The sequence below is a fragment of the Nuphar pumila genome, chromosome 6, assembly GCF_984573655.1.
Source record: "Nuphar pumila chromosome 6, dmNupPumi1.hap1.1, whole genome shotgun sequence".
Taxonomy (NCBI): Eukaryota; Viridiplantae; Streptophyta; class Magnoliopsida; order Nymphaeales; family Nymphaeaceae; genus Nuphar; species Nuphar pumila.
The window spans coordinates 99,441,763-99,467,694 of NC_143254.1; the positions used below are offsets into that span (position 1 = coordinate 99,441,763).

Consider the following 25,932-nt stretch of genomic DNA (forward strand, 5'->3'; position numbering starts at 1 on the left):
AAATTGCAAAAGCTGACTAGGACAAATGTAAGTATATTTTTTTGTTAAAATATCATACATGTTTTTAAGTAATGCAATATAGGACTAATGATGAATGAAACTTCATTATGTAGGTAAAGTAGTGCCCCTATGAAGATGCAGGTGAGGAGGAGAACCAAGATGTCATTGTGCAAGCAAAGGCTATGGCGATAAAGGACATTTAGCTGCATAATATGAATGAAGTAGAGCGCCAAATGACCAACCGAGTGGTCCAACAATTTGGCTATGTTCAGTAACGAACCGATCATCCTGGAGCAGTTAGCAAAACTTCCCCTATGACAATCAAGGATAAGTCAACGGATTACCCCACCCTATTTCAATTGAAACTTGTATACTGGTGCAAGGGCATCCAAGGCATTTGTTTGTCCTTCATGGTAGTGGATGGTGATGACGAAGACATAGCTTCTCATTATGATGCAGGCAGTCCCTCCGGAAGGAGAGCCAAGGAGAAGGAGAAGTGTGGCCAAAAGCGAAGAAAAAATGCAAGTAGAGCAGATACTCAGTTGGCTCCTGCACTAGTAGAGATCAGGCAATCGAAGAATACACTAGCTATAAAGGAGGCTAAAATCAGTGTGCTAAAGAAAATACTTACTGCAATGTCTCTGACCATTATACAACATCAAGCTGCAATCATAGAAAACTATGCTAAGGTGAACGAGCAGCTACAAGCGCAACTAAGGGATCTAGGGCAATGGTTTTTGTTTACGATTATTTTGTAAATCATTAAAATAAAGTTGTAAATACTTAAGTTACCTCACATAAAAAAGTAATAACTTCACATAAAAATCTGCAAAAAATTTTTAAACTCGAATCGACAAACCTCACAAATACTTGAGTTACTATGCATAAATAATTTATGAAATTCACATAAAATAAGTGTGAGAGAACTTTTAAGATATACATACAACACATCAGCCATTGGTGTTGTTTATTAACAAAGACTACATAAATACAAAGAAACAAAATTCATTAAAGAAAAAACTAATGAATATAGATAGTATAATAAATTAAAGAATAAATATACGATTTAATATGCTTTTGCCTGTTATGGCCAAGCTCACCACAAATACAACACTTGTATGACACAACATCTTTGTTTGTTATACATCTCTTCTTCTTTGGGCACCCTGATTTAAAACCCACATTTAATGCTAAGAGGAGAATAGGGTTCAGATGAGCAATATGTGGCACATTATCTGCAATTAGCATGAATGGATAGTTATTATAAGCAGTACGATACGAATCAACAATATACCACTTGTCGCAATATTCATCTGGTTGGTTGCCTTTGTATAAAATGCACGTGATCACATATTTGTACTGAATCCTACTAACCTGTCACTCTTTACAATTGCACTATTGACTTGCGAGATTAACAACATAACCAAATTCTCGGTCACGGGCTTCATATCGGTACTTGAGGTAATGCACTACTTGCACACGTACCCTTTGTGTATCTTTCTTATTTTTCTAGAGCTTTTCTTTTACGTTAGATACCACAATAATTTCTGACATGTTCTGCCCATCGTTCCTTCTTTGCTTATAAAGTTTCATCAACATGAGAAAGCTTTTCAATAAGAGGAATGAAGGGTTTGTCACGTATAGTGAGAATCCATGAATTGAAGCTCTCCATTGTATTAGAGGTTAAGCACATGTATCTCTTAGCTGGAAACTCATTATTTGTCCAATATTTGTTTGCAATATCTTTTGTGACATATGTGTATGCATCTCCACGTTGTTTGTTGATCTTGTCAAGAAAGTATTTGCATTGTATTGTCATGGTTGCTGTGGCTGCGCTCCACCAAAGTGGTACAAAGCCATTTTAAAGTTGTCCGTCAAGTGCTTTATGCAATATCCAACATGATAATTAGCCCTTATGAAGGGGACACTATACTGTAGCCTTAGGTGCCTATCTGAGATGACTGTTAATTGTTGTTTAAATGTGAGGTTCTCAATCTCGTAGTGATCGAATTGTCGCTTTACGTGTAATAAGAACCATGCCAATGAATCCTTCAACTCTATCCATAACTGCAAAGGCAACAAAAAATATTTGATTGCAATGATCAATACTATGGGCCGACAATAATATACTCATGTATTTTTCTTTTAGGAAAGTGTCATCTAGTAGAAAAACGAGAGGGCATCCTTTAACAAATCTATCGATACATGAACAGAAAGATAAGAACATATAAATAAATCAATTTCATGTATCAATCTCAATGACCACCATCGATCCTCGGTTAATCATCTTTAAATGATGGCAATAGGTGGGAAGCAACCAAAAGGAGTCTTCGAATGAACCATATATCTCTACCCTACCTACTTCCCGTCCATGCCATGCTTATCTAAAACTAAGCTCCACACCTTGCGACTTATGCCATCCATGATTTTTCTTGAAGACATCATCGGGTTTTTGTCAAATCGTCCATGAATAACATGTGAAACCTACTTGGAATGCACATTTTCCGCTATTAGGTTGCTCAATAATCCACCCTATGTATGCTCGTTTTGATACGTATTCACTTGAAATAACGTTGCTTCCCGCACCTTTGTGCAATAGATCATTCATGTGCAATCAATATTAGTCTGCAAGTTCTTTTGAGTGCATAAGACAATTAATTTGTCGTTGTAACTCTTCTTGAATTTTATTTGTAGTTGTTTTTTATCTCATGATCTTTCAGAAATTCATGGCAATGCTCGACATCATTAAACTTTTTGCTGATAGCAACCTCTTGATTATTGGACTCCGTTGATAGCCACTGAAATTGTTCTCAATCATTAAGTCTTTCCTTAAGTAGTTGTTCATACAACTGAGATGCCTTTGCATCAAAGATTGTCAATTGCTTTTTCGCGAAAGAGAAGTCATCCATCGAGAACCTAGTAAACCTTGAACATTAGCGTATAAACCTAAAACATTTCTAAAGCCCAACAAATGCTCATAAAGCTCACACAACATACCAACATTTGGGCTTCACACATGTCATTTATGCATTATTGCTAGGATGCAGATCACTAGAACTGGGGTGTCCACGTAGTTTTATATCCTCTCTAGTGACCTCTATTGATGTACACCATCAATTGTTCATGAAAGTTCTTCGTTGTCTGCATGTTCCACATCTATATTCATAATTGGTTCGGGCAACTGCATGTTCTTCACTTGTACAACATTACTATCATTTATTATTTGGGACAATTGCATGTTTGTTTCATCAACATCATTTACTGCTTGGGACAATTTGATGTTTGACAATACACTGACCTCGATAGATTGTTTTATATCCCTTCCATCTGCTTCTTGTTGTACTATGTGAACCATTATGTAAATGTCATTACTAAATAACATTCTTTCTACATCATCATAGTCCAAAACATCTAGCCACCCTAGTTCATCACCCATGAACAACAAATATGTATACGTGAGGCTCATTAACTCTTTGTTGTCCTGTTTTTTGAGACAACTTAGCCACTAATTCATTAAAGCTAATATTTTTAGGGACTACTAAGGATCTCCAACTACAATCATCAGTGACGCGATAATGCACTTTAGCAAATATTGAAGTCATTTTAACTACCTACACTAACCACATAGAATATACAACATCTATTGAGAATAAAATGCATACAAAAACCACTCTTTAAAGCCCACTACTCACATTAACACCTTGTGTATGGTCAACCCAAGCCCCATTATATATACATAAAAAAATAAAAAATCATATAATAATAGACAAGCATCTTCAAAAAAAGTAAAAATATTAATTTTTTATGCGATAAAGCATCTTCAAAGCAAACACAGATCTTCAAAACAAACATATTATATTCTTTAAAAAAAAACTAAACTATATGTGCGGAGGGGAATTTGGGGTCCATAGGTTGGGGACCACAAAGAACTCACATTTTAATCTAACAAGAGAAGTCAATAGAAAGAATGTTGTAGTTTCATCCGAATCACCAAAAAAGTCATTGGAAATAAGAAAAATTCAAAAATTGTGCAGAGGGGTTGGGACCACAACTTGGGGACCACGAAGAACCCTAGATTTTGTTCTTTAAATAAAGACTTTTTTTTGAGATATTGGTACTGGATCGAAAATAAGCCTAAGCAAAAATAACTCTGATCCAGACCAGGTACCCGCATTTTAAATTTTAAAATGCTAGTTTTTTTTTGCAAAGTTACTATATTTTTTATGCGAAGTAAGGTATTTGTTATGTTTGGAGGATCGAGTTTAAAAGAAAGTTTGATTGCACATATTTTATGTGAGTTTAGTAAAGTTTTTATTCATGGTAACTCAACTATTTACGAGGTTTAGAGATTCGAGTTTAAAAAAAATATAATTTTTTATGCATATTTCTAAAATTTTTATGCAAAGTTACTTAGGTATTTGTGCAGTTTGATGGTTCGAGTTTGAAAGAAATTTCACAGATTTTTTATGTGATATTATTATATTTTTTATGCAAAATAACTCAGGTATTTACGCAGTTTTTGGTTCCAGTTTAAAAGAAATTTCATAATTTTTGTATGCAAATTTAAGAATTTTTTATACAAAGTAACTTAGATATTTGCGATGTTTGGAGGTTCAAGAGTTTAAAAGAAGGTTCCCTCACACTTATTTTATGCAAATTTTGTAAATTGTTTATGTGAGGTAACTCAAGTATTTGAGAGGTTTGTCGGTTCGATTTAAAAATAAATTTTATGCATTGTTTATGCGACATTATTATATTTTTTATGTAAGGCAATTCAAGTGTTTGCGATGTTTATTGGTTCAAGTTTAAAAGAAAGTTTGGTCGCACTTATTTTATGTAAATTTGGTATATTTTTAATGCACTATGACTCAGGTATTTGCGAGGTTTCGAGGTTCGAGTTTTCATTAGATAACCCAGGTCATTCTCTGTCACCAAGTGGTGTCTCCTCTAGTCACGGTGGAGTCTGTAATACCTGCACCACCAGGAGATTCATCGAAGACTAGTTTTTTAATGGGTGATGGAGATTAAGTGTCGGTTGAGGCAGCAACTGCTGATGATGGCGACAACTAAGGTGTTTTCGGTGAAGACACAAAAAAATTACATCGAAAATGATAGGTGTGAAGGTTAAAATGGTCCTAAAAATAATAGTATTTGTAATTTTGGACAAGAAACAGATTTATGAAATTTCAAGGTTTTTCTGGAAACGTGTCATTTTTGCTTTGCAGTACAATCATTTTTCGAATAAAAAATATTGAAAACTTTATTCCTTCTTGTTGGGAAATCTTTGGGTTAGTTTTGCAATTAATGAGTCTTAACCATTGAGGGAAAGGGTGGGAGATTGTAGAAATAAGGAGGTTGGCTTCTTTTAGTTGGCATTTAGTGGGGGTTGAGCTAACCACCTTGGAATAGAATAGGCATACCCTTGCTTTCAACTAGCCAAAGTAAACATTAACAGAAAGAGGCTTCTAGACAAAAAAATAAAAAGAAAAAGAAAAGGAAAAGGAAAAAAAACGGCAACTAAACTCTAAATAAATGCTATGAAGGACCATAACATATTTGGTCGTAGGTCAGTAAGAAGATCTGTGTACATGGGTCAGTGTGAATCCACCTCTTGTGAGAGGCACTGTTATAATTTGTGTTGATTTTAGTATTTGTTCTGAGTCGCCTTTGGGGCTTGATTAGATAATTGGAAAATCATTCTGTCTACACCCACTAAGGGTGCGTCTGAATCTCATGGATCTTGACAAGAAGCCCTTGGATTTCTAGTCCCACAACCCCATCCTCCCCCTATCCCCACCCCCAAAATTGAGTGAGGTTCAGATCAAGGCATAGGCCTAACACATTGATCAGTGTGCCCTTGGATCAGTTAGCGATCCACCGCATTCAAACGCCAACTAGAAGAAACTTTGGGGTGATAACAAGGTGAGTTCTTGATTGGGGGTACGTAAGGCTGGGTGGTCGTGTCTTCAATCCGAAGTTTTACCTTGCAGGGTGGTGGACCTATTAAGTGGCCTGGTTCTCGGTGAGGGTTTTCCTTTATCATAAAAAAACAAGGTGAGTTCTTGATTTATTCTCAAACCTCCAATTTCTTGGTGAAACTTTTTTTTTTATAGGCAAGCTGGGGTTAGGCAGAACCCCCACCAGTTATACATCATACCATTGGGATTTGAACTTGCAACATCCTAGGTGATGTGCACTTACAGCTCCTACCAAACAAGCGGAGACCCTGTTGATAAAAAAATTTGGACCATTTTTTGATTTGTGCGTCATCCTTGCGTAGGGGCCATACTTGTCACGGGCTGGGAAGCGAAGGCCCCTATGACGTAGCTTCGAGCAATCACACACACTGAAGGCAGGCCTTTTAAGCGCACAAGCAACGCACAACACACGTGCATAAGCGGAAGCAAGAGTACGCGTATGCACAAGCACAAAGAGAGAGAGATGCAAAAAGCTTCTTTATAGATACTTGAAAGCAAAGTACATCAAGAGGGGAAGAGAGGGTCTGAATACACAGAGTACTTAGGTCGTAAGGCCTTGTGGGGCACTCTAGAGTGCCAAAGAGGTATATACATCAGAGCAAAAAGGTGAAAAACATGGCGGTCCGGAACACTCCCCCGCCTAAGTTGGCGCCGTCCTCGACGCCAATTGTTCATGGTAGCCTTCTAGAAGTTGTCAATGTTGAAACATGCTATTGGCTTTCTCCCAGGTGGCTTCACATTCTGGCAATCCTTTCCACTGCACTAAGTACTTTTTGACTTCCTCTAGATAGTTGTTGGAATGGTTGATGATGATATATGGATCTCTGCCTGGTACACTAACTGTTGAAAGAGCTCGCTGTGGGATTGAAGCACGTTGAGGCATGCTCCGTTGAGGATCTCCTTCATCTTCGTGGAATGGCTTCATGTTACATATATGGAATACCGGGTGCACTTGAAAGTTTGTTGGCAAGTCCAGTCGGTACGCCAAGTTTCCCACATGTTTGATAATGGTGAAGGGACCATCATATTTGCGAATAAGGCTTCAGTGGTGGCCCCGAAAGATAGCCGTGCGATCAGGAAAGAGCTTGGCTAATACTTTGTCTCCAATTCGAAATTCTGCTAGGCGACGCTTTTCATCTGCCCATTTCTTCATGCGCTTGGTTGCCTTGTTTTAGATATGCCTTCGCCAACTCTGTCTGATCTTGCCAGTTCCTGACAAACTGGTATGCATAAGGTGCTTTTCCACGTCCTCGCGCAGCAAGGGAGTGCGGAGTCTGCGGTTGTTGTCCAGTTGTGACTTCAAATGGACTATGGCCGGATGACTCGCTCTTTTGAAGGTTGTAGCAGAATTGAGCCGCATCAAGTAAATCAACCCAATCCCTTTGGTTGGCACTGACAAAGCGCCACAGGTATTCCTCCAGCATGTCGTTTATTCTCTCTGTCTGTCCGTCGGTTTGGGGGTGGAAACTTGTGCTGAAATGCAAGTTTGTCTCCATTAGGCAAAACACTTCTCGCCAAAACATGCCAGTGAAGCGTGCATCACGATCACTGACGATGCTCTCTGGAATTCCCCAATGCTTAATTACGTTTCACACGAATAACTTTGCAATATCAGCGGCTGAGCAGGTGGCAGGGGCAGGCATGAAGATAGCATACTTCGAGAACCTATCCACAACTACATAAATTGAACTGCAACATTATGCTTTCGGCAAGCTTACAATGAAGTCCATGGTTATACACTCCCATGGGCGACTAGGCACAGGTAGGGGCTCCAGTAGTCCACCGAGTCTCTGATTGATGGGCTTGTCTTATTGGCAAATCAAGCAAGTCCGCTCATAGGCATCTACGTCATCGCGCATCTGCGACCAGTAGAATGCACGTTCCAACAATGCCAAGGTCCTCTGTTGTCCTGGGTGACCCGCCCAAGTAGTATCATGGCACTCATGCATCAAGCGCCTCCTCAAGGTATCTTGTCGCGGAATATATAGACGATCGCCTGCAGCGCGGAGCAAACCGTCCTCTAGCCAAAATCTCCGCGTCTTTCCTTCCTTCACCAATGCAATCAGTTGTTGAGCCATTGGGTCACTTTTCGAAGCTTCTCGCACTTGTTCAAGAAGATCGCTCGTCGGTTGGCTCACACTGCCCTCCCAAGCAAGAAAAGCTGCAAGTTCCGCCTTTCGACTCAAGGCGTCGGCCACAACATTGGTCCTGCCTGGCTTATACTCGAGGACCATATCGAATTCTGCCAAGAAATCCTGCCAACGTGCTTGTCTTGGACTCAGCTTCTTCTGAGTTTGGAAGTAGCTTGTCGCAACATTGTCAGTGCGCACAACGAATTGTGATCCCAAGAGATAGTGTATCCATGTGCGGAGACAATGCACAACCGCCAACATCTCGCGCTCGTGCACCGTGTATCGACATTCAGCGTCGTTCAACTTCCTACTTTCAAATGCGATGAGATGTCCTTCTTGGAGCAACAGCCCACCAATAGCAAAGTCAGAGGCATCGGTCTGCACTTCAAAGGGTTGCCGACAGTCAGACAACTTTAGCACTGGCTCCTCTGTCAAGGCATGTTTTAACCCATCAAAAGTCTTCTGGCAGGCATCAGACCATAAAAATGGTCTGTCTTTCTTCAACCGATCTGTGAGCGCAACCGCAATCTGCGAGTATCCTTTGATGAAGCGTCGATAATAATTTTCAAGCCCCAAGAAAGAGCGCAACTCAAGAACCTTAGAGGGCGGCTCCCATGCTTGAATAGCTTCAATCTTCTTATGGTCCATTTTGAGAGTGCCTCCTCCAACAATATGCCCCAAAAAATGGACTTCCTTCTGGCCGAATAGGCACTTCTCTCGCTTGACATACAATTCATGGTCCTTCAAAGTCTGAAACACAATCTGAAGGTGCTGAACATGCTGCTCCATCAAGTTGCTATAGACCACTATGTCATCTAAATAGACGACGACAAACTTGTCGAAGTGCGGGTAGAAGATCTTATTCATTAGAGTCGAAAAGGTAGCAGGCGCGTTCGTCAAGCCAAAGGGCATGACAAGGAATTCGAACGCCCCATATCGTGTTACACAAGTAGTCTTTGCCTCATCCCCTTCTGCAACTCTCACTTGCCAGTAGCCTGATCTCAAATCCAACTTAGAGAAGACCTTCGCCTTTCCAAGTTGATCAAACAAGTCTGCGATCAAAGGAAGCGGGTACTTGTTCTTCACCGTCATTTTGTTCAGTGCCCTATAGTCGACGCACAACCGCTTCGACCCATCGTGCTTTGCTTGAAAGAGCACGGGCGCTCCAAAAGGAGCTTTGGATGGTTGGATGATTCCTGCTTCGAGCATACCATCCAATTGTCTGCGTAATTCCTGCAGCTCAGGAATTGCCATGTGATAAGGAGCCATTGCGGGTGGCCGTGCACCCGGTATTAATTCAATCTGATGATCTACCTCACGCCTCGGGGGTAGCTTCTTCGGCATCTTGGCGGTCATAACATCACCAAACTCCTTTAATACTGGCGCTAAGGCCTTTGGGACATCCGCAACTTTTTCTACCTCATCTGTAGCACGGATTGTTACAAGAAAAGTCTCGTCACCACTTTTCATGCATCTCTTCAACTGGAGCGCAGACACCAAACGCTCACAAGGCTTCCCTGTCATCACAGTAACCATGCAGGGCTGACTCTCACTCTCAAAGCTGACAACGTTGAGGTGGGGCATCGGCACTGCCTTGTTGCTTCTTAAGAATTCCATGCCGAGGATGACTTTAAAATCATCCATGGGTGTGACTGATAACGCGATCCTTCCTGACCAGTTGTGGATCTGCACTAGTACATCCCGAGCGACACCGTAGATGGCTTTAGCCTCTGAATTAACCGCTTTCATGCGACTCTTTTTTCTCCCACTGTAATCCCAACCGTTCTGCTTCTTCATGCGAGATGAAGTTATGCGTGGCACCTGTGTCTACCAATGCTTTGGTGAGTCTTCCGTTGAGCAAAAGTTTCAAATACATCAATTCTTTGCATATTGCCGGTTCCACACTGGTTGTGACCTTTACTGCATTGCGCCAACTGTTGGTGCCTCTGCAAGTTGATCTTCTTCCTCACCCTGAACAACATTCGCAACTCGGGGTGCGTGGTTATCTCTATTCCCTTGACCGCGGTTTCTATTGGGACATGTATCCTGCCAATAATCCCCATGGCAGATGCGGCAGTCACGGCGACGATAATTACCACCTTTAAAGTTATTCCAATTCTGATTATTATTTTGGCCCTCTTGACGGCCATGATTCTGCTGGTTTCCCCGACCAGCATTTTGTCCTTGGTCGTTTCTTCGATTGTCCCTTCGGTTGTTGCGATCATTGCCTTGTTGTCTGCCTTGAAATGCAGGGTCATTCTTATCCAGTTCTGCAAGTTTCTCTGCTACCGCAAGTGCCTCAGCTAGTGTTGCGGGGTCATGCCGGATAAGTTCTTGGTTTGCCCATCCTTGCAACCCGTTGTCAAAGTAAAACAACTGATCCTCATCATTCATTCTCTCCACTTCCAACATTATCGAAGAGAATGCCTTGACATAGTCATATACTGACCCTGTCTGTTTCAATGCCAATAACCTTTTGCGGGTCATTTTCTCTTGATTTTTAGGTAGAAAGTAGTCTCGCATTTCCTTATGGAGGTCTTCCCATGAGACTATAAGAACCAATCCCCGTCGAACATCACCTAAGCGACGTCTCCACCAAAGGGTCGCTTCATCCGCAAAGTACATTGTTGCGGTGCGCAGCCTATCTGCGTCATCTTCTATCCTCGCAGCTTCTAGAAATTGGTCCATCTCGTAGATAAAATTCTCGAGATCCTTTGAGTCCCGCGTGCCTTTATACTTGGCGGGCTCAGGTAGCCTCTAACGTGGTCTCTCCACATATATTGCAACACCGCCAGCCAGGGCAGTTCTCAACTGCCACTCTAACTGTTCATTCTTTCGTCGAACAACATCCAATTCAGCAGCCATGATGTTGAACCGACCCAACAAATCATCAAATCTGGTGGAAAAGTCCTCCACCGAGTAGTTAAGTTTAGTGACAAGACTTTTCACCGAGTCTTTCACTCTCTCTACTGCTGTCTTGATCTCTGCATTGAGATCTCTGAAAGCGACACATGTTCCATTAACCAACTTCTCCATGTTGGTCACTGACCCAGTCAGCTCCGCCACATCGCGCGAGATGACTGACACCCGATCATCGGCCATGAAGTCTTCTTCAGCAGGAACCATACTGCTTGAAGGAGTCATGGCAATCTTCTTCGGCGCCATTGTCACTCCCAATGTCGACAAGGCTCTGGTACCAACTTGTCACGGGCTGGGAAGCGAAGGCCCCCGTGACGTAGCTTTGGGCAATCACACACACCGAAGGCAGGCCTTTTAAGCGCACAAGCAACGCACAACACACGCGCATGAGCGGAAGCAAGAGTACGCGTATGCACAATCACAAATAGAGAGAGATGCAAAAAGCTTCTTTATAGATACTTGAAAGCAAAGTACATCAAGAGGGGAAGAGAGGGTCCGAATACACGGGGTACTTAAGCCGTAAGGCCTTGTGGGGCACTTTAAAGTGCCAAAGAGGTATATACATCATAGCAAAAAGGTGAAAAACATGGTGGTCCGGAACAATACTAATCTTCTCTTTATCGTTCTAATTTTATCATGACCTTGGTAAAAACTTTTCATCTACGTCTGTTGTGCAAGTCTACCATATAGAATGGTGCAAAACCATTTTACAATGTATACCCTTTAAATGATTGAGTTCAAGGTTGTTGATTAGTGCATAACAGCAAATGTTCTAAGTTATTGCTCACACAGTCTACTAGAAGCTTATTAAGTTTGCCCAGAACAGCACTGTTGATCTGGTAAAGGCAACTAGTAAAAGTCATCACGTTGATGAGACGTCACAAGTTTGAAACCCACAGGAGGCATCCTTAATCGCAAGCTACGCCCGGTAGGCAGGAAGGACGTCAAAGGTGGGTTTTACAAGTTAGAGGCTTGCCAATTTTGGGTTAGTGAGGGAGAAGGATGTTTTCCATGTCTTAGCCCCAAAAAAAAAATGCCTTTAAAGTATTCCAAAGCTTGCTAACAGATTTACACAAAGATTTTAACGTGACCTAAATATTATTTTTATGCTATCAAGGATTAGAAAGGACAAACCATGAACCGAGCGAGAAAATTTGATAACTCATTAAACGTAGAGGGCTCTTGCAAGCAAAATATGAAACCCAGGGTTCAGAGCCTAATGCTGTTTTTTGCAATTTTATATCAAACCTTGCATTAAGTTTTAACGGTTTGCTTAGTAATGATGAATTACCTTTCAAAAACGTACGACCATAGAAGTTATATAGAAAATATAACCTAGCAAATCAGAGAAGAGGTCGAGCTTACATTTAAATACGGGCTGTAACCAACCAACAACTAGAAAATCCCACTCAGAACCAAATTATATAGAAAATATCAGGAGTTATCATACAAATGAACAAAATGGGCATTAAACCTTCAGAAGCAATTATTTGATCAGGACATAAATGGTGGTCTTATTTAACCATCAATCAAATCCTAAAGAAGCTACTCGCACCATTTTCCGAATGTTGAAAAGGGGTCCTTTATGTCATTGAGGGTGTGTGATGTTTCCTTTAAATCCAATAGGAAAAGAAGTTTTTATAGACCAAGCTAACTCCGTTATCCAAACGAGCCATTAAGCGCAGACAATCCGACTATCAGGGCATCAATGATTCATACTCGGACTCGTTATCCTTCGCCACAAGACTCATTTTACAGGCCCGAACGAGCCCATGACCGAACCAAGCTAAGCTGAGACCCTCATCATCTCGTTTCTCAGCGGAAGCATAAAACTTTGAGCATCTCTTTCCTTCTTTTGGATGGCATTCATTTTCCAGTTCACCCCATCAAAAAAAGCGAACGAAATGTCTTAAATAGCCCAACCACTTCCCATTATCATCGCTCAGAGAGAGAGAGAGAGAGAGCATGTCTTCCTCATTGCTGGCGTCGAGTTTGATGCCGAAGGCCCTCACCATCTCTTCTGCTAGCAGAGAGCAAGACGTGGGAAGGAAGGTTGTGATGGTGGTGGAGTGCTCTTCCAGGCCAAAGAAGAAGGCGACCTCACATCACATGAAGACGAGGCCGAGAAAGACGCAGCCTTGGGATATCAAGCGACGCCCGACCACGTACCCGCCGCTGCCTCCCCTCCCACCTGACTGGTCTCTCGACCCATCATCCTTATCGTCCTCGTCGTCCCCTCAAACCGATGGCGTAATCTCTGCAGTTGAAGCTGCAGCCCCTGTTTCGTGAGCCCCTTTTGGTTGCCTCCAGGGGGGCTTTGCTTTTCTGTGTTTCTTCTTTTTCCCTTAATTTTTGTTGTGAACATGGCTGCTTTCTGCTTTTCCTTGTTTGTTTCTTTAATGGATTGCTCGCTCCCTCTCTCTCTCTCTGAGGTTGGTGGAGGTTTCGAGTGCTCTCATGCTCTCTGCTGCTTGGGAGCAATAGTGTTGCCGAAAACACTGCATTGCATTGAGAATGTGGAGTTGGCAGCCCCGGCACTGCTTTTGAGATCCTCAACACTGTTGGCAAAACCATATTTGGGCAAGGCATCGAAATGATGTTTGATTTCGATGCAAAGGCTCCCAAACAGGGGGAGGGGCGGAATGAAAATCCCTATCATTCAATTGGATCAATGTGCGGTAACCAAAACGAATCCAGCACACTTTAACGGCCTTCAATTCCAGGTTTGGTTTGACAGAGAAACCTGTAGTGCACCATTAGTTTTTCTTTTCCAACTCAGAACATCCCGTCACCAAAGAACCTGTACCTTGTAGCGTGGGTAGGGATGGCAGTGGACCGGGGGAAAGCGGGGCCCCGCCCCGCCTCGCCCCGTTTGGACCGGGGATGAAGGGTATGAAACGGGGATGGAGGCGGGGATGAAGGTTAAAATCCATCCCCGTCCGGGGGTGGAGGCGGGGATGGACTGGCACGTTCCCCCGCCCCGCCCCGCCCCATCCCCGCCCCGCCCCGGCCCATCCCCGCCCCGCCCCCGGCCCATCCCCGTCCCGGCCCCGCCCCATCCCCGCCCCCAACTCAGATGAACTGTTTACTAACCCTAACTCCCTTCCCTAATTTCCTAACCCTGGAGCCGGGCGACGTTACTGTGCACGTAGGACGCCGGGTTCTCGATAGCGTACCGGACTCCGGCCTGGGCGGCGAGGTGCATCACGTGGGTGAAGGCGACGAGGTCGAAGAGCTTGGCCAGGAGCCGGGCGTCGTTGATGTCGCCGGCGATGACGAAGACGCCGTGGTCGCCGAGGATTCGACGGCGGGCCTTCTTGAGCGAGGGGTCGTAGTAGTCGTTGAAGTTGTCGAGGCCGACGACACCGTCACCGCGCTTCCGGAGGGCGAGCGAGACGTGGGTGCCGACAAAGCCAGCGGCGCCGGTGACGAGCACGCTCATCCCGCGGGGTCGGGGACGGGGACGGGGGCGGGGTCGGGACGGGGACGGGGCGGGGACGGGGACGGGGCGGGGACGGGGACGGGGCGGGGGTGGAGGACATGAAACGGGGATGAAGGCGGGGGTGGAGGATAAAATCCATCCCCGCCGCGGAGGCGGGGCGGGGGTGGAGGATAAAATTTTGAGGCGGGGCGGGGGTGGAAACCTTGTCCCCCGCCCCGCCCTGCCCCACTGCCATCCCTAAGCGTGGGGGCATACACGACTGGCGGTGTTGATTTCAGAACAAAAAGGGAAAAAAAAATCGAAGTTTTTTTTTTTTACTCAAGAAACCGCCCCAGGCACAGAGACCTAACCGCTCTGGCTCAACCTGCCGTACTATGATCTCTGTCCCTATCGGCCTAAAACTCCGAGGGCTTACCCCTCGACCCCAGGGAGTCGTCAAACTTCAGCTTACTCGGGGGTGACGCCCATGGGATTTGAACCTAGACTGTCAGCCAAACAGTCTAAGCCCCATCCCACTATGCCAAACCCCTTGGGTCCCGTCCTCAAATCCCTAAAACAACCGCAACCAGCCCTCTTCTCGTGATTTATCAAGTTCTTTATCGATAAAATATCTGAGAAAAATTAAAAAGTAAAAAAAGTTATTCACAAAAATTTTACAATTTTTATTATTCGAGCTCCGCTTGTTTGGCAGGAGCATTGTATTGGGACGTTGCAAGTTCAAATCCCAATGGTATATGGTTGCATAGCTGGTAGGGGTCTTGCCTATCCCCATCTCTCTCTGTTGAAATAAAAAAAACATTTTTATGATGCCTTTTTGCCTCTTAAAAAAACTATAATTATCAATAGGTCAAAAGCCCCGTCCCCAAACTCGTAAGGTCCAAAATAGATTATAAGCATTCCCATCCTCCCGTAACCCGTTCATACTCTCTAGACATTTTTGTTGGATGATAAACCTGCCGTTTAATCTCAAGTCTAAAGAATACTTTGAAGCACAAAGTTTTTATGAATAACCACCTTGCAGTCAACCCTAAACATAGGTCGCACTACCATAGCAAAGGGGTCTCAGGTTGAATCCCACATGGTTATCACCCAGTTTGCCTATCGGAGAAGAAAACCACCTCAATGGAAAGATAGCTTTGGCCTCCCCTGGTGAGCATGACTTTATGACTTTAATGATTTATATGAAAACCATGTGACTATTAAGAACATTCAACGCTGGTCCAGTTAGAAACGAAAAAAAATATGAACAAACGCACTTGGAGCACGCAACTCGTGTTAGTTTAACAGAAATGGAGAAAAAGGGAAACGTCTAAGACCACATATTTGTGGATTTTGCTTCTTAAGAAACAACATATTCATGTGAACCATGAAGACTACATCTTTATGTGACAGCCTTGAACAGACATTGATGTTTAACCCGTGGCACGCTTCCATAGCAGCCACAAAAAACAGCTTGTGGAATTTGAAGGATGAAATGCCTCCATGGATGGCAGGATTCACAATAACTTCACCAGCATGCACTAAGACCGCCTACTTCAGCCCATTAACCATTACCCACATGACGTCTTTTCGACTTGTTTTGCGCTAGGCTCAGGAGGAACTCGGTGAATACGTTCTCGTACCCGGGCATCTTGCCAAAACCTGAAAGAATTTAAAGAGTTGGCAAGGATTTACTAGATATTTTTACTTTACATTCTTCCGTGTTCTCAGTAAGAATACTAAGAAGGTGAGGTAATGAACAGATAGGGTGTGCTACTTAAAAAAATGTCATTGATAATGTTCTTTTGTTTTTTCAAGTGTTGGTTACTCTCTCCATAGGACAAGCTGTTCTTTTATGTGTTAAATACAATTCTTCGTCCCACAGGTTGCTCTTTCCGACCAATGGGGGCTCCGCTTGTCCGGTAGGAGCAGATAGTGCATGTCACCTTGTGTTGGGACGTTGCAGGTTCAAACCTCAATGGTACAGTTGTATAACTGGTAGGGGTCTGACTAACCCCAGCTTGCCTTTCAAAAAAAGGTTGCTCTTCCCATCAATTAACAGGTCAATCTCTCGTATTGATCACAATTCTTAACACTATTTTATCAGCCTGTTTGAAAATGCAATACCATTGTGGGGCGTGGTTTTTCACTTTAGAAAACATCAAGGAAATATTGTCATATTTGAGAGAAGAAAAATTGCAAGTAAAATACAAATAAGATTATTGTTGATGATGAACCCTGGCCGAAGCAAGGAAAACCCCAGGTGAGGCCTCACGACCACCCTGCCTTAGGTAGCCCACCTCTGATTATAACATTATCAACATTTGTTAAATGTGATACAATACATTCGATGTGCATTAGAAAAAAGAGTAATAGATCAAAATCTTTTATAAGAAACCAAAAAACAACATTACAAACGAGTCTGACTAGACTGAACTAAGTAAGAAACCTTGTCCTTTGATTTTACCCCTCATTGCAGAGGAGGTTAGGCTGGTGTGCTTGCACATGCATGTAAGTGGCCATGTGTGTGCGCGTGTGTGTGTGAGGTCACCTTTTTCCATTATGCTGTGATATTGTGCATTCATTATGCTATTTGGTCACTGACAATAACAGTACGTGAGAATTCTGATGCCAAACTCTTAACATCTCATAGCTGCCACAAAAGAATGTGTATTCTCATATGGTTCAAGGATATTCATGTTCTGTAGTAAACCCATAGGATAGCTGGAGAGAGAGAGAGAGAGAGAGTTGACAAGCCTAATTCAACCTATATATGGGATCTGGGATCTGAATGACAATAAGCAAAACAAACATAATGATGAATCATGAAAAGGTTTAACCATCAAGCTAAACACTAATGGGGAGACGTACCGGGGAAGTAGTTAATGTCGATAACATAATAATTGTCTCTGGTACCATGGTCTCGGATTATGTCAATGTTGAATAGTCGGAGACCCTGTTCAAAGAGAGTGTAAGCAATGCACAACACAGGAACAAGAGCCATTTGCGTATAATTGTCAATGTACTTACCAACCGCCGCCGAAGTTCCCCTGCAAGTTTCTCAAGAAGTGGGAGTGGAGGAAGCTCTGCAATAAGAAACAGGAGTTACAATGGAAAATTCACATCACAAAAATCTAGAGTTTCAAGAATATCTTGGAAACTTATTGGTTTGAAGAACAGAAGCAACTCACCAGCAACACATGGATCTAAATCAGCATCGTCAGCAGAAGCTGCAGCACTAGAAACCCTTGGAAACCGAACAACACCAACATTATGTACTGGCTCACAGTCCCCAACATCAGGTAAGGAAAATCGCCTAACAACCTTAATGGTTTCTCCAACAATATAGACTTTGAAAAGCACACCACCTTCAACCACACCCAAAACAACAAAATAAATTTGTCAACCATCAAGACATTAAACTCGCCAGTGAAAAGTGATCGAAATTATTGACTTACCATGATTCACAAACTCCTGCAGAACCAATGGAGGTTCAAGCTTTGACAACGAACATTGGTCGTAAGCAAGAGATAGTTCATGGGACTTGGCAGTTCCATCTACAACTAATGGCTTCACAACTGTAACAATGACACAGAAAAATTATACATCACGCTTCTTATGGAACTCAAACAAACACTGTATGAACAGGTGGTAAATCCAACACATTGTCTTGCAATAAGACCGACATCAGCGCTCCAAACCATCTTCAAGAAAATATGAAGTTACTTGAGCAACAAATTGTGTTGGCAAGAAATATATCAAGATGATTCTTGTACAGGGCCCAGCAAAGCCACAGTTGGGAGCCAAAGGAAACCCCCCACAGTGGAGTGAGACTTGAAAATGCCCACAAATATTTTAAGATATTAGAATGGGCTCCTTGTCCCCCAGATATGAACAAGTTTTAAGTAACTCTTGACGCTTGTGTGCATAACAATACAGGTATCTGCTCAACAAGGCTATGTATGACAATTCAAATACAGCACATTAGCAAGATAAGAACTTCCTCCCTAGAACTTTTATGCAGACAACACACCCTGGAAGATTTTTTTTCCCAACCATACATTGGCTAGCCTCTGGTTGGTAAAAGCCTTGAGGTCCAGCTTCGACTCTGCGGCAAGGGACACCACCCACCTGTAGGTTTCGAACTTGTGACATCCCATCAACTTGGTGACATTCACAAGTCACCCCTACTAGATGAGCAGAGCCATTGTGCGCACCCTGGAGGATTTTTTAGCATTTGCTAGATGCAGAAAATTAATTACTACTTGATAGGAAATTAGGAAATTATAATATATCAAAAAGACCAGTACACTCACCAAGAGGTAGCTTTAGCCCAACTCTATTTACGGCATCAGGAATTGAAGCTGGATCACCATCTATGACTAGTTGCCTTGGAACACCAATTTTTCCTGCCATAGTTCATGTGTTCATTTAGGTAAACATCAATATCGTCAGAAGTTTTATATAACATAATTCCTACAAGCTTTGAATCTTTGCATCAAATTTCCAAGGACAAAATTTTAAAAGCATATTACTGTGTACATAGTATCAGCAGATAATTACCATTTAGGTCACACAAATTCAAATCAGCTACAACTTGAAGCATTGATTGGCGATTGTGCAAATGCTCAATGGCATCAGGCGGGTCAAGGATTGTGACCTCCGGATGATTTTTCTGGTAATCCTGCAAGCATATCAAAGTAATTAGAGCATAGTTCATTTCTACTTGTGAATTTAGTCTTGAAACTATAATAACAGGCAAGCAGATTAATATGCATGACAGCCAGCAATAAAAATTATGATACTGTTTGAGAAAATAATAGTAGAAGACCTACAATTTACATTGTTGGATTTTACTATTGCTGCATAACCAGTTACAACCCAAAGTCCTCAGACTAACAAGCATGAATGAGATCTCATAAGAAGTTTCTTCAACAACTCTTCCGGGTATAGGACCCACCCAGCATGGGTTTCGAGCATGAAAAGGCAGCTAACAATATTTTGTGGCAATTAAAATTGAGATTTGAGAAAGTTTTGGGGAAGCAATATCCCTACCCACAGACCTCCCAAGCAGGGGCATCCAACATAGACATAAAGGGTAATGGCGCACTGCACCAAACCATCACCAAAAGTATGCACACATGCGCACACGCACGCACACATATAATATGTGTGCATGTGTCAATGCATGAGAGTGCATCTGTTCAATTTGATTGTTTATTAATTATAATCTTCTGTTTACTGTAAAAATGTCAAATGAATATGTTTTAACATTAGTCCTTTTTATTCTAAATCATTTTTTCTGTATCTTTTGACATGCTAGAACAAGATATGGAATTATGGATAATACATTCACAGATCTTCCCAATATTGTTACTGTACACTTTTTTAACATTGAATTTAAGAGCTTGTGCAGCTTCTAAAAGTAGCAAGGTGCAATCCTTTTTCAAACAAGCCCCACCTAGATCAAAATAGGTGCTGAATCATAATAAAAAGAAACATTTAGAAGATATTAAGACAAAACATGTAGATAGGACAAACAACTTGCCATAATAACAAGTGAATACTTGGACATAAAGCAGATGATAGAAAACGTATGCATCTTGAGACAGAGGGTGCTTCCTTTGTTGATGATTTACTATGGACGTTGGAGGTTGATTTGCAGCATGGTCCTCACTCATGCATTGCTTGGATAGACATGGAAAGGCCTATCGAAAAAAGATAGATGTAGAAAGGTATTGTTTCTTCCATAAACTGTTTAAAGGAGAGAAATAGAGTGTGGCACCTCACCTCTTAAGATGGAAACTGGATTGAGGGCACTTCATATGGCTGAATCTGACTCAGTAATGACCAATGCGAACTATATATTTTCTGATTACTAAATGTTCGTACAGATATGCCTTTGACATGTTCTGGACTTTTAGTTCATTATCAAGTCTATAACTTCAAATGTAGAGCATCTTGTAAAACGTAGCATAGTTGTGACTAATTTTGTTACGTGTGCATAGCATGAACCATCCTTTTGGAGATTTTCATGTCACCCTGTACCTGCAGCCATATTGACTTGGCATAGTCCAAAAACTTGATTTGCATAACATTTTCACATTTGGAATCACTAGAACACTGTCATCATGAAACACAAACATAAGCCCTGGATGGATTCGGGGGACAAAAGTGAACAATCCAGCAGCTACCACTGGATGACAAAAAAACAGAAACAAACATAATAGTAAAACCCAAATACATCAAATATGTTGCAGCATAATAATAAGTTAAGATAGCATAAAGCAAGACCAAGACCTGACCAAGCCAGCTCTTACAGATATCAGAGGCCACATTAGCAGTAGGGTACAAGGTTAGCCATCTAGTCATGATGTGGAAACGCCAAAGAGCAACCGCTCTGCAGATTAAGTATGATTAAAAAAAACAGAGTTTTAGACCTTTAGGCATCTAGCTACACGCTTAGCCATCTAATCATGATGCCGCAAAGGCTGGGCATTAATCCATATTGAATTAGCTCACAAGAGCAGCATCATGCAGAAGAAATATAAAGCATAAATGTCAACAATGTGAAAAACATCAGCATAAAAGCATAGAGGCTGCATGAGGAGTAAGCATTACCAACCTCAAGAATCTGGCACCACTCTTTTCCTGACAGCTGCAGAAGGCAAAAAAAACTCTAATTAGAAGAATAAATATCATTAAGAAAAGATAAAAAGAGTGAATATGAAATATTTTACAATTTACCACTAAAAGGAATCCTAATTTAATTGGATGTCTATGTAAATGTGTAAAACCAACATATACAAATAAAAAAAACAAAGGGGGGGGGGCACAGGGGAGAGAGTCATTTGAAACCCTTGGAAGGAAGTTGGAGACCTTATGCAAAATTATGTTGAATGGTCCTTGATCCAAAAGAGATATATTCTGATCTATAGCAACAAACAGTATTCCCTTCTTCCTGCACCAATTAAGGAATAACACATAGTTATGATTTCTGATTGGAACAACATGCATCAACATGATTTGCATGCTTTACAAATCTTGTTTGAGCAGTCAATGAAATGAGAGATTTAACAATTACATCTGTTTGACATGATCTAAGTGACCCAGCCCGATACACTCAAAAGGTACAAGGCTGGAAAAAGAGAGACAGAAACATCTTGGCAATCTACACCCAATAAACAACATCATACAGCCAAATGGCAATGAGTATGGCAATTGGATGTTCCTTTGGATCCTCAGAGAGGAGAGTGACCAGGCCTACAAAGGATGGTGTGTTATCCACTATAATGAGCCAGCTATTACATCCAACAGGAGTGAGGAGGCAAAACTAGACTGCAACAATAAGCAATGAGCAGATGCTCCAAGGTCGATAATTTTTTTTTTAAATGGTAGTTTCACATCATTTTAAAAAATGACAGTCCTCAACAAGTGATGGTGGTGCCATTGTTTGCACGAGGACCACATCTGGATCAGAAGTCACACACACACACATCAAAAAGTTTGACCCTATCCCCTCATAGCCAGGGGCGTAGCTAGGATGCGACGGGGGGGGGAGAGGCGGCAAACAGGGGTGTGGCCAGAAAAAAATTGGTCTGATAGTTGGGGGTTCGGTGGCAGCACCCCGATTTTTTTTTTGAGATAAAATAAAAAATGGCTACAATTATTAATAAAAATCTATTTCATATGGACAAATCAAACTATCTGGTGCAGTCTTTCTCAACCTCAACGGAAAGTTCTTAAACATTATCTAATGGCAATATATAACACTGATGCGATAATTTGAAGTTCATAACAATGCATAAATTTTATTTATGACAAAATAAATCAAAATACAAAAAGTACTGGATCAAAATACCTCAACAGCCCGCCCTTGCCAGGTGCCGGATCCGACCCGGGAATCAGGACTGGGCTAGGACTGGGCTTTTAAAAAAAAAATAACCGGGCCGGGTGGCAGCCCAGTCCTGCCCCCCCCCCCCCCCAGCTCTGCCTTTGCTCATAGCCAACCTGTTGGAGCCACTGGCATGGTTTGCAACCTTCCCTCACTTCGTAATCTTCTTCACCTTATAAGGTTAAAGAAGAAGTCACCTTTTATTTTGCCTATTGCCTCTGTACCAGTGGCTTGCTTCAATCAATAAAGGAGGATGGAGCAAGGCAAGGGAGAAATGCCTAGAATGCCCGGTACCTCTGGGTAGGACTCTTCTTCCATACTTCTCTTTGCTCCGCCCCATTGAGCATAGCCATGAAGGAGGGAGGCAACAAGTTGGGCCATACACACACACTCACACGCCACACAACACCACATACACACCACACCACAAGCACGTGTCCACGCAATGCGAAAAATAAAAGAAAGCAACAACAGTTGGGAGTCAGAAATGAATGCAGATGACAAAACTCAATATAAAAAGTAAGAGTAAAATAAGAAATTTTGAGAAAATGACAAAAATTATCATGCAGTCGCACACAGGCAGAAATAAAAGGAAAGGAAGGATTCAGGAACAGAGATGAGGAATGAAAGCAGATGATAATGACTCAAAATAAACATTTGTGAAGGTTCACATTTCATAAGAACAAGAAAAATCTAATAAAGTAATAAAAATATTAGCCACTGAATGGACGATTGGATCATTTCATGAAGGATGAGAACGAAGTATCCCTATAATGAGCTGGAAAGGACAAAAACCTTTTTCCATACAAAATATTCTGCTGCCCTTGTCAGCAAGAAGAAAAAATAGAGCCTCCATTTCGTCTAGTGGAGCATGATAGAACACAACTTATAATTTAAAAAACATTGAAGGGTAAAGACTTTATCCATATCCGCACAAAAGATTTTGGATTGTCAATGAAAAGCAAAATCAACAGTGCATGCATTATCTTCCACCAAAATCTTGCGCCATCTAGATGTAGATGTATAAACCACAATAAATATATGATGTATTTACGAGAATATTTCACTTACGTCGTCCCGATGAAGTTAGAACAAGGATTTTATGCATGTTGACCAACTATAATTCTTCGAACCATCATCGACCAGAAACAACTTGATTCTTTGGACCTCGTTTACGGCTTATGTAGTCAAAATAAGTGCACACATGGAAATGAAACTGTGGAAAAGTAGCTGATCCCATCAAAGCCCTAGAGCGCAATTCAGCACAAACAAAACTGGTAGAAGCAAGTTCCTTGCTACTGACTTTCTTAGATCCAGGTAGAGAGAGATTAAAAATACCAATCGTGATAACTAAAATTGAAAGCAGCATAAAGAGCCATCGGCATGCAAAACCAACACAAAATAGCGGAAGTTTGTAAAAAGAAGTCCCGATAGCGTAATAACAAAATTGAAAAGAGAAAAAAAAGATGCATCCATGCAAAAAAAAAAACACAAATCTTGAACAAAAGCAAAATCAATTAAGAACAAAGCACGAATTCATGTTCACAAAATGAAGTTGGCCGAAAAAAACAAAGGAAAAACTACGAAATTTCATTCGCGGTAAACCTGGCTAATCCTTCAAGCGTGGGGCGGAAGAAGCTCTTTATCTTCTTCGGGGTGAGCGCGTAGCCGACGACAACGAGCTTGTGATGCTGAGGAGGGAAAGAGGGAATGGAGTTGACGCTCAACGAGTACAACCCCCCGTCCTTCTCCTCCTTCTCCCCCCATTCTCCCTCGTTTCTGTAAGGAACCTTGAGCGATTCGGAGACGCCGTCGATCTTCACGGAGTTCCAATCCGGCGCGACAGAGACCCTCGGCGATACCATTACCGACTCTCCGTTGAGCCTCATAACGATCCTACCTCTAACATGTAACAACCACCGATCAGTCGCTCCCTTCCTCACAGAGAGAGAGCCGAAAGGAGAGCAAAAAAAAACTAGCGATCAAAATCGCCGCTTCACCGCAACCCCCTTCGCAGAGACAGAGAAAAGAAAGGAATCGATCGGGAGATAAGAGAAACCCTAACCGCCACATGCAGAAGGAGGTGGGGGCTCGGAATGATCGCGACGGGAAAACCTAGAACCGCCAGTTATGGAGGGTGGGCATTTGTACTGGGAGGAGGATGAGGATGGGGCCCACGCGGCCCCACGAAATCGTCCCTGGGGAGAAACAAACCTGAATGTTTTATTTTTGTTTTTTATTAAAGAAGCGTAATTTGCATATAGGCGTCCGAAGTTTATCGAATTTACGTTTGAGGGCCTCGAGGGTTCCTTTGTTCAAATGAAAATGATTAGATTAGGTGTGGAATTACGTTTTTCACTCTTTATTTATAATTATTTATTTTTTCTTGGTTTAAAATATTGATTGTCATCTTGTAGAGTTTTTAAATAAAAAAGAAATCCATATTAGTTGTGGTTTTCTATAAAGACGGACTTGTTCCATTTGTTTTTTCTTTGTCCTGGTCTCTCTCTTTTGGTTTTTGCTTCTGACCGAGTTGTGAACGACTGTAACTACTCTCACTTTCATAGCTAGCGACCTGTTAGAGCTGATCCAATAAGTGGTTTAGAAAGAAGAAGAAAAAAAAGTAGGTTTACACTCTTGATCAACTTTCCCATGGAGGTCCACTCATTTGGTAGGGGCTTATTTGTGAATGTCATCGAGTTGATGGCATGTCACGAATTCGAAACCCATATGGGTGTCCCTTACTGCAAGAACAAAGCTTCTCAGTGGGCTTGGGGAACCTCAAGGGTAGGGGTGTCAATGAGTCAACTTTAGTTCGGACCCCTGGCCTCGCTTTTTGGGTATGATATCGGGTCCAGACCCTACCCAAATTCAATATGAATCAGACCTATGCATAGATGGTAAAATAATACTTTTTATTATTTTTATATTGAAAAATTACGGGTCTTAATCAGAACTCGGATCAGGCTTGGGTCTGTTATAAATTTTCACAAATTATACCCGGCTCCATGTATTAACCGGACATGGGTCTTAATCAGGTCTTATTTATCACCATATTTTGAGCCTATAGGGTTTGGTACGGGTTGGGTTTAGATAAACCCGATCCATTGACCCCACTACTCGAGGGTTTTTCTATCTGAAGACCAGCCAATGTGAATAGGTGATAAAGGATTTTTTGTCAGATGAGTGAAAGCAAAAAAGAGAAGGAAAAGGAAAACCAGCCATATCGTATCTTGGTTGGCCAAAAAAAAGTTACTGTTGCCTTGTAAAATTGTGTGGGTGTGATTTGTAATCACAAGCAATGTTGTCTGTATTGGTGTGAATTGGCCTGATTCAAAAAAATCTGAAAAGTGGTGAGCTAGTGCACGTCACTCTGTGTTGGGATGTTGCAGGTTCAAAACCCAGTATAAACCCATTATAGTTGTACAACTAGTAGGCAACCTAACCCGCCTTTAAAAAAAAATCTTAAAAGTGGTGAAAATTGCAGTTTACTACATCCCACCAAAGAGAATTTGGTTTGTTACATAAATTTTAAAGTAACATCCCATAGAATATTTAAATATCAAAATAGGACATAAACTGCTGAAA

The 25,932-nt window shown here is 41.9% G+C and overlaps 1 protein-coding gene across 1 annotated transcript; it reads right to left on the reverse strand.

Annotated features, from left to right (window-relative positions):
* Window positions 1–15,714: 15,714 nt before the first annotated feature.
* Window positions 15,715–24,462, reverse strand: LOC149835382 (inositol-tetrakisphosphate 1-kinase 3-like). The gene is made up of 10 exons (XM_090008453.1): window positions 23,950–24,462; window positions 21,330–21,411; window positions 21,076–21,108; window positions 19,014–19,134; window positions 18,767–18,859; window positions 17,909–18,028; window positions 17,642–17,818; window positions 17,481–17,536; window positions 17,322–17,406; window positions 15,715–16,112 (listed from the first exon to the last, which is right to left on the reverse strand). The coding sequence occupies exons 1-10, from the start codon at window positions 24,231–24,233 to the stop codon at window positions 16,015–16,017; spliced, it is 1,149 nt and encodes a 382-aa protein (XP_089864579.1). The 5' UTR covers window positions 24,234–24,462; the 3' UTR covers window positions 15,715–16,014.
* Window positions 24,463–25,932: the final 1,470 nt, after the last annotated feature.

Excerpts from the sequence above, each read along its gene's own strand:
- LOC149835382 (XM_090008453.1), bottom strand. The coding sequence starts at position 24,233 with ATGAGGCTCAACGGAGAGTCGGTAATGGTATCGCCGAGGGTCTCTGTC. Across the intron at positions 18,029-18,766 it reads TGGGCTAAAGCTACCTCTTG|TTGTGAAGCCATTAGTTGTA; the intron begins GTGAGTGTACTG and ends TCATTGTTACAG. Across the intron at positions 17,537-17,641 it reads TTTAGATCCATGTGTTGCTG|AGCTTCCTCCACTCCCACTT; the intron begins GTGAGTTGCTTC and ends TTCTTATTGCAG.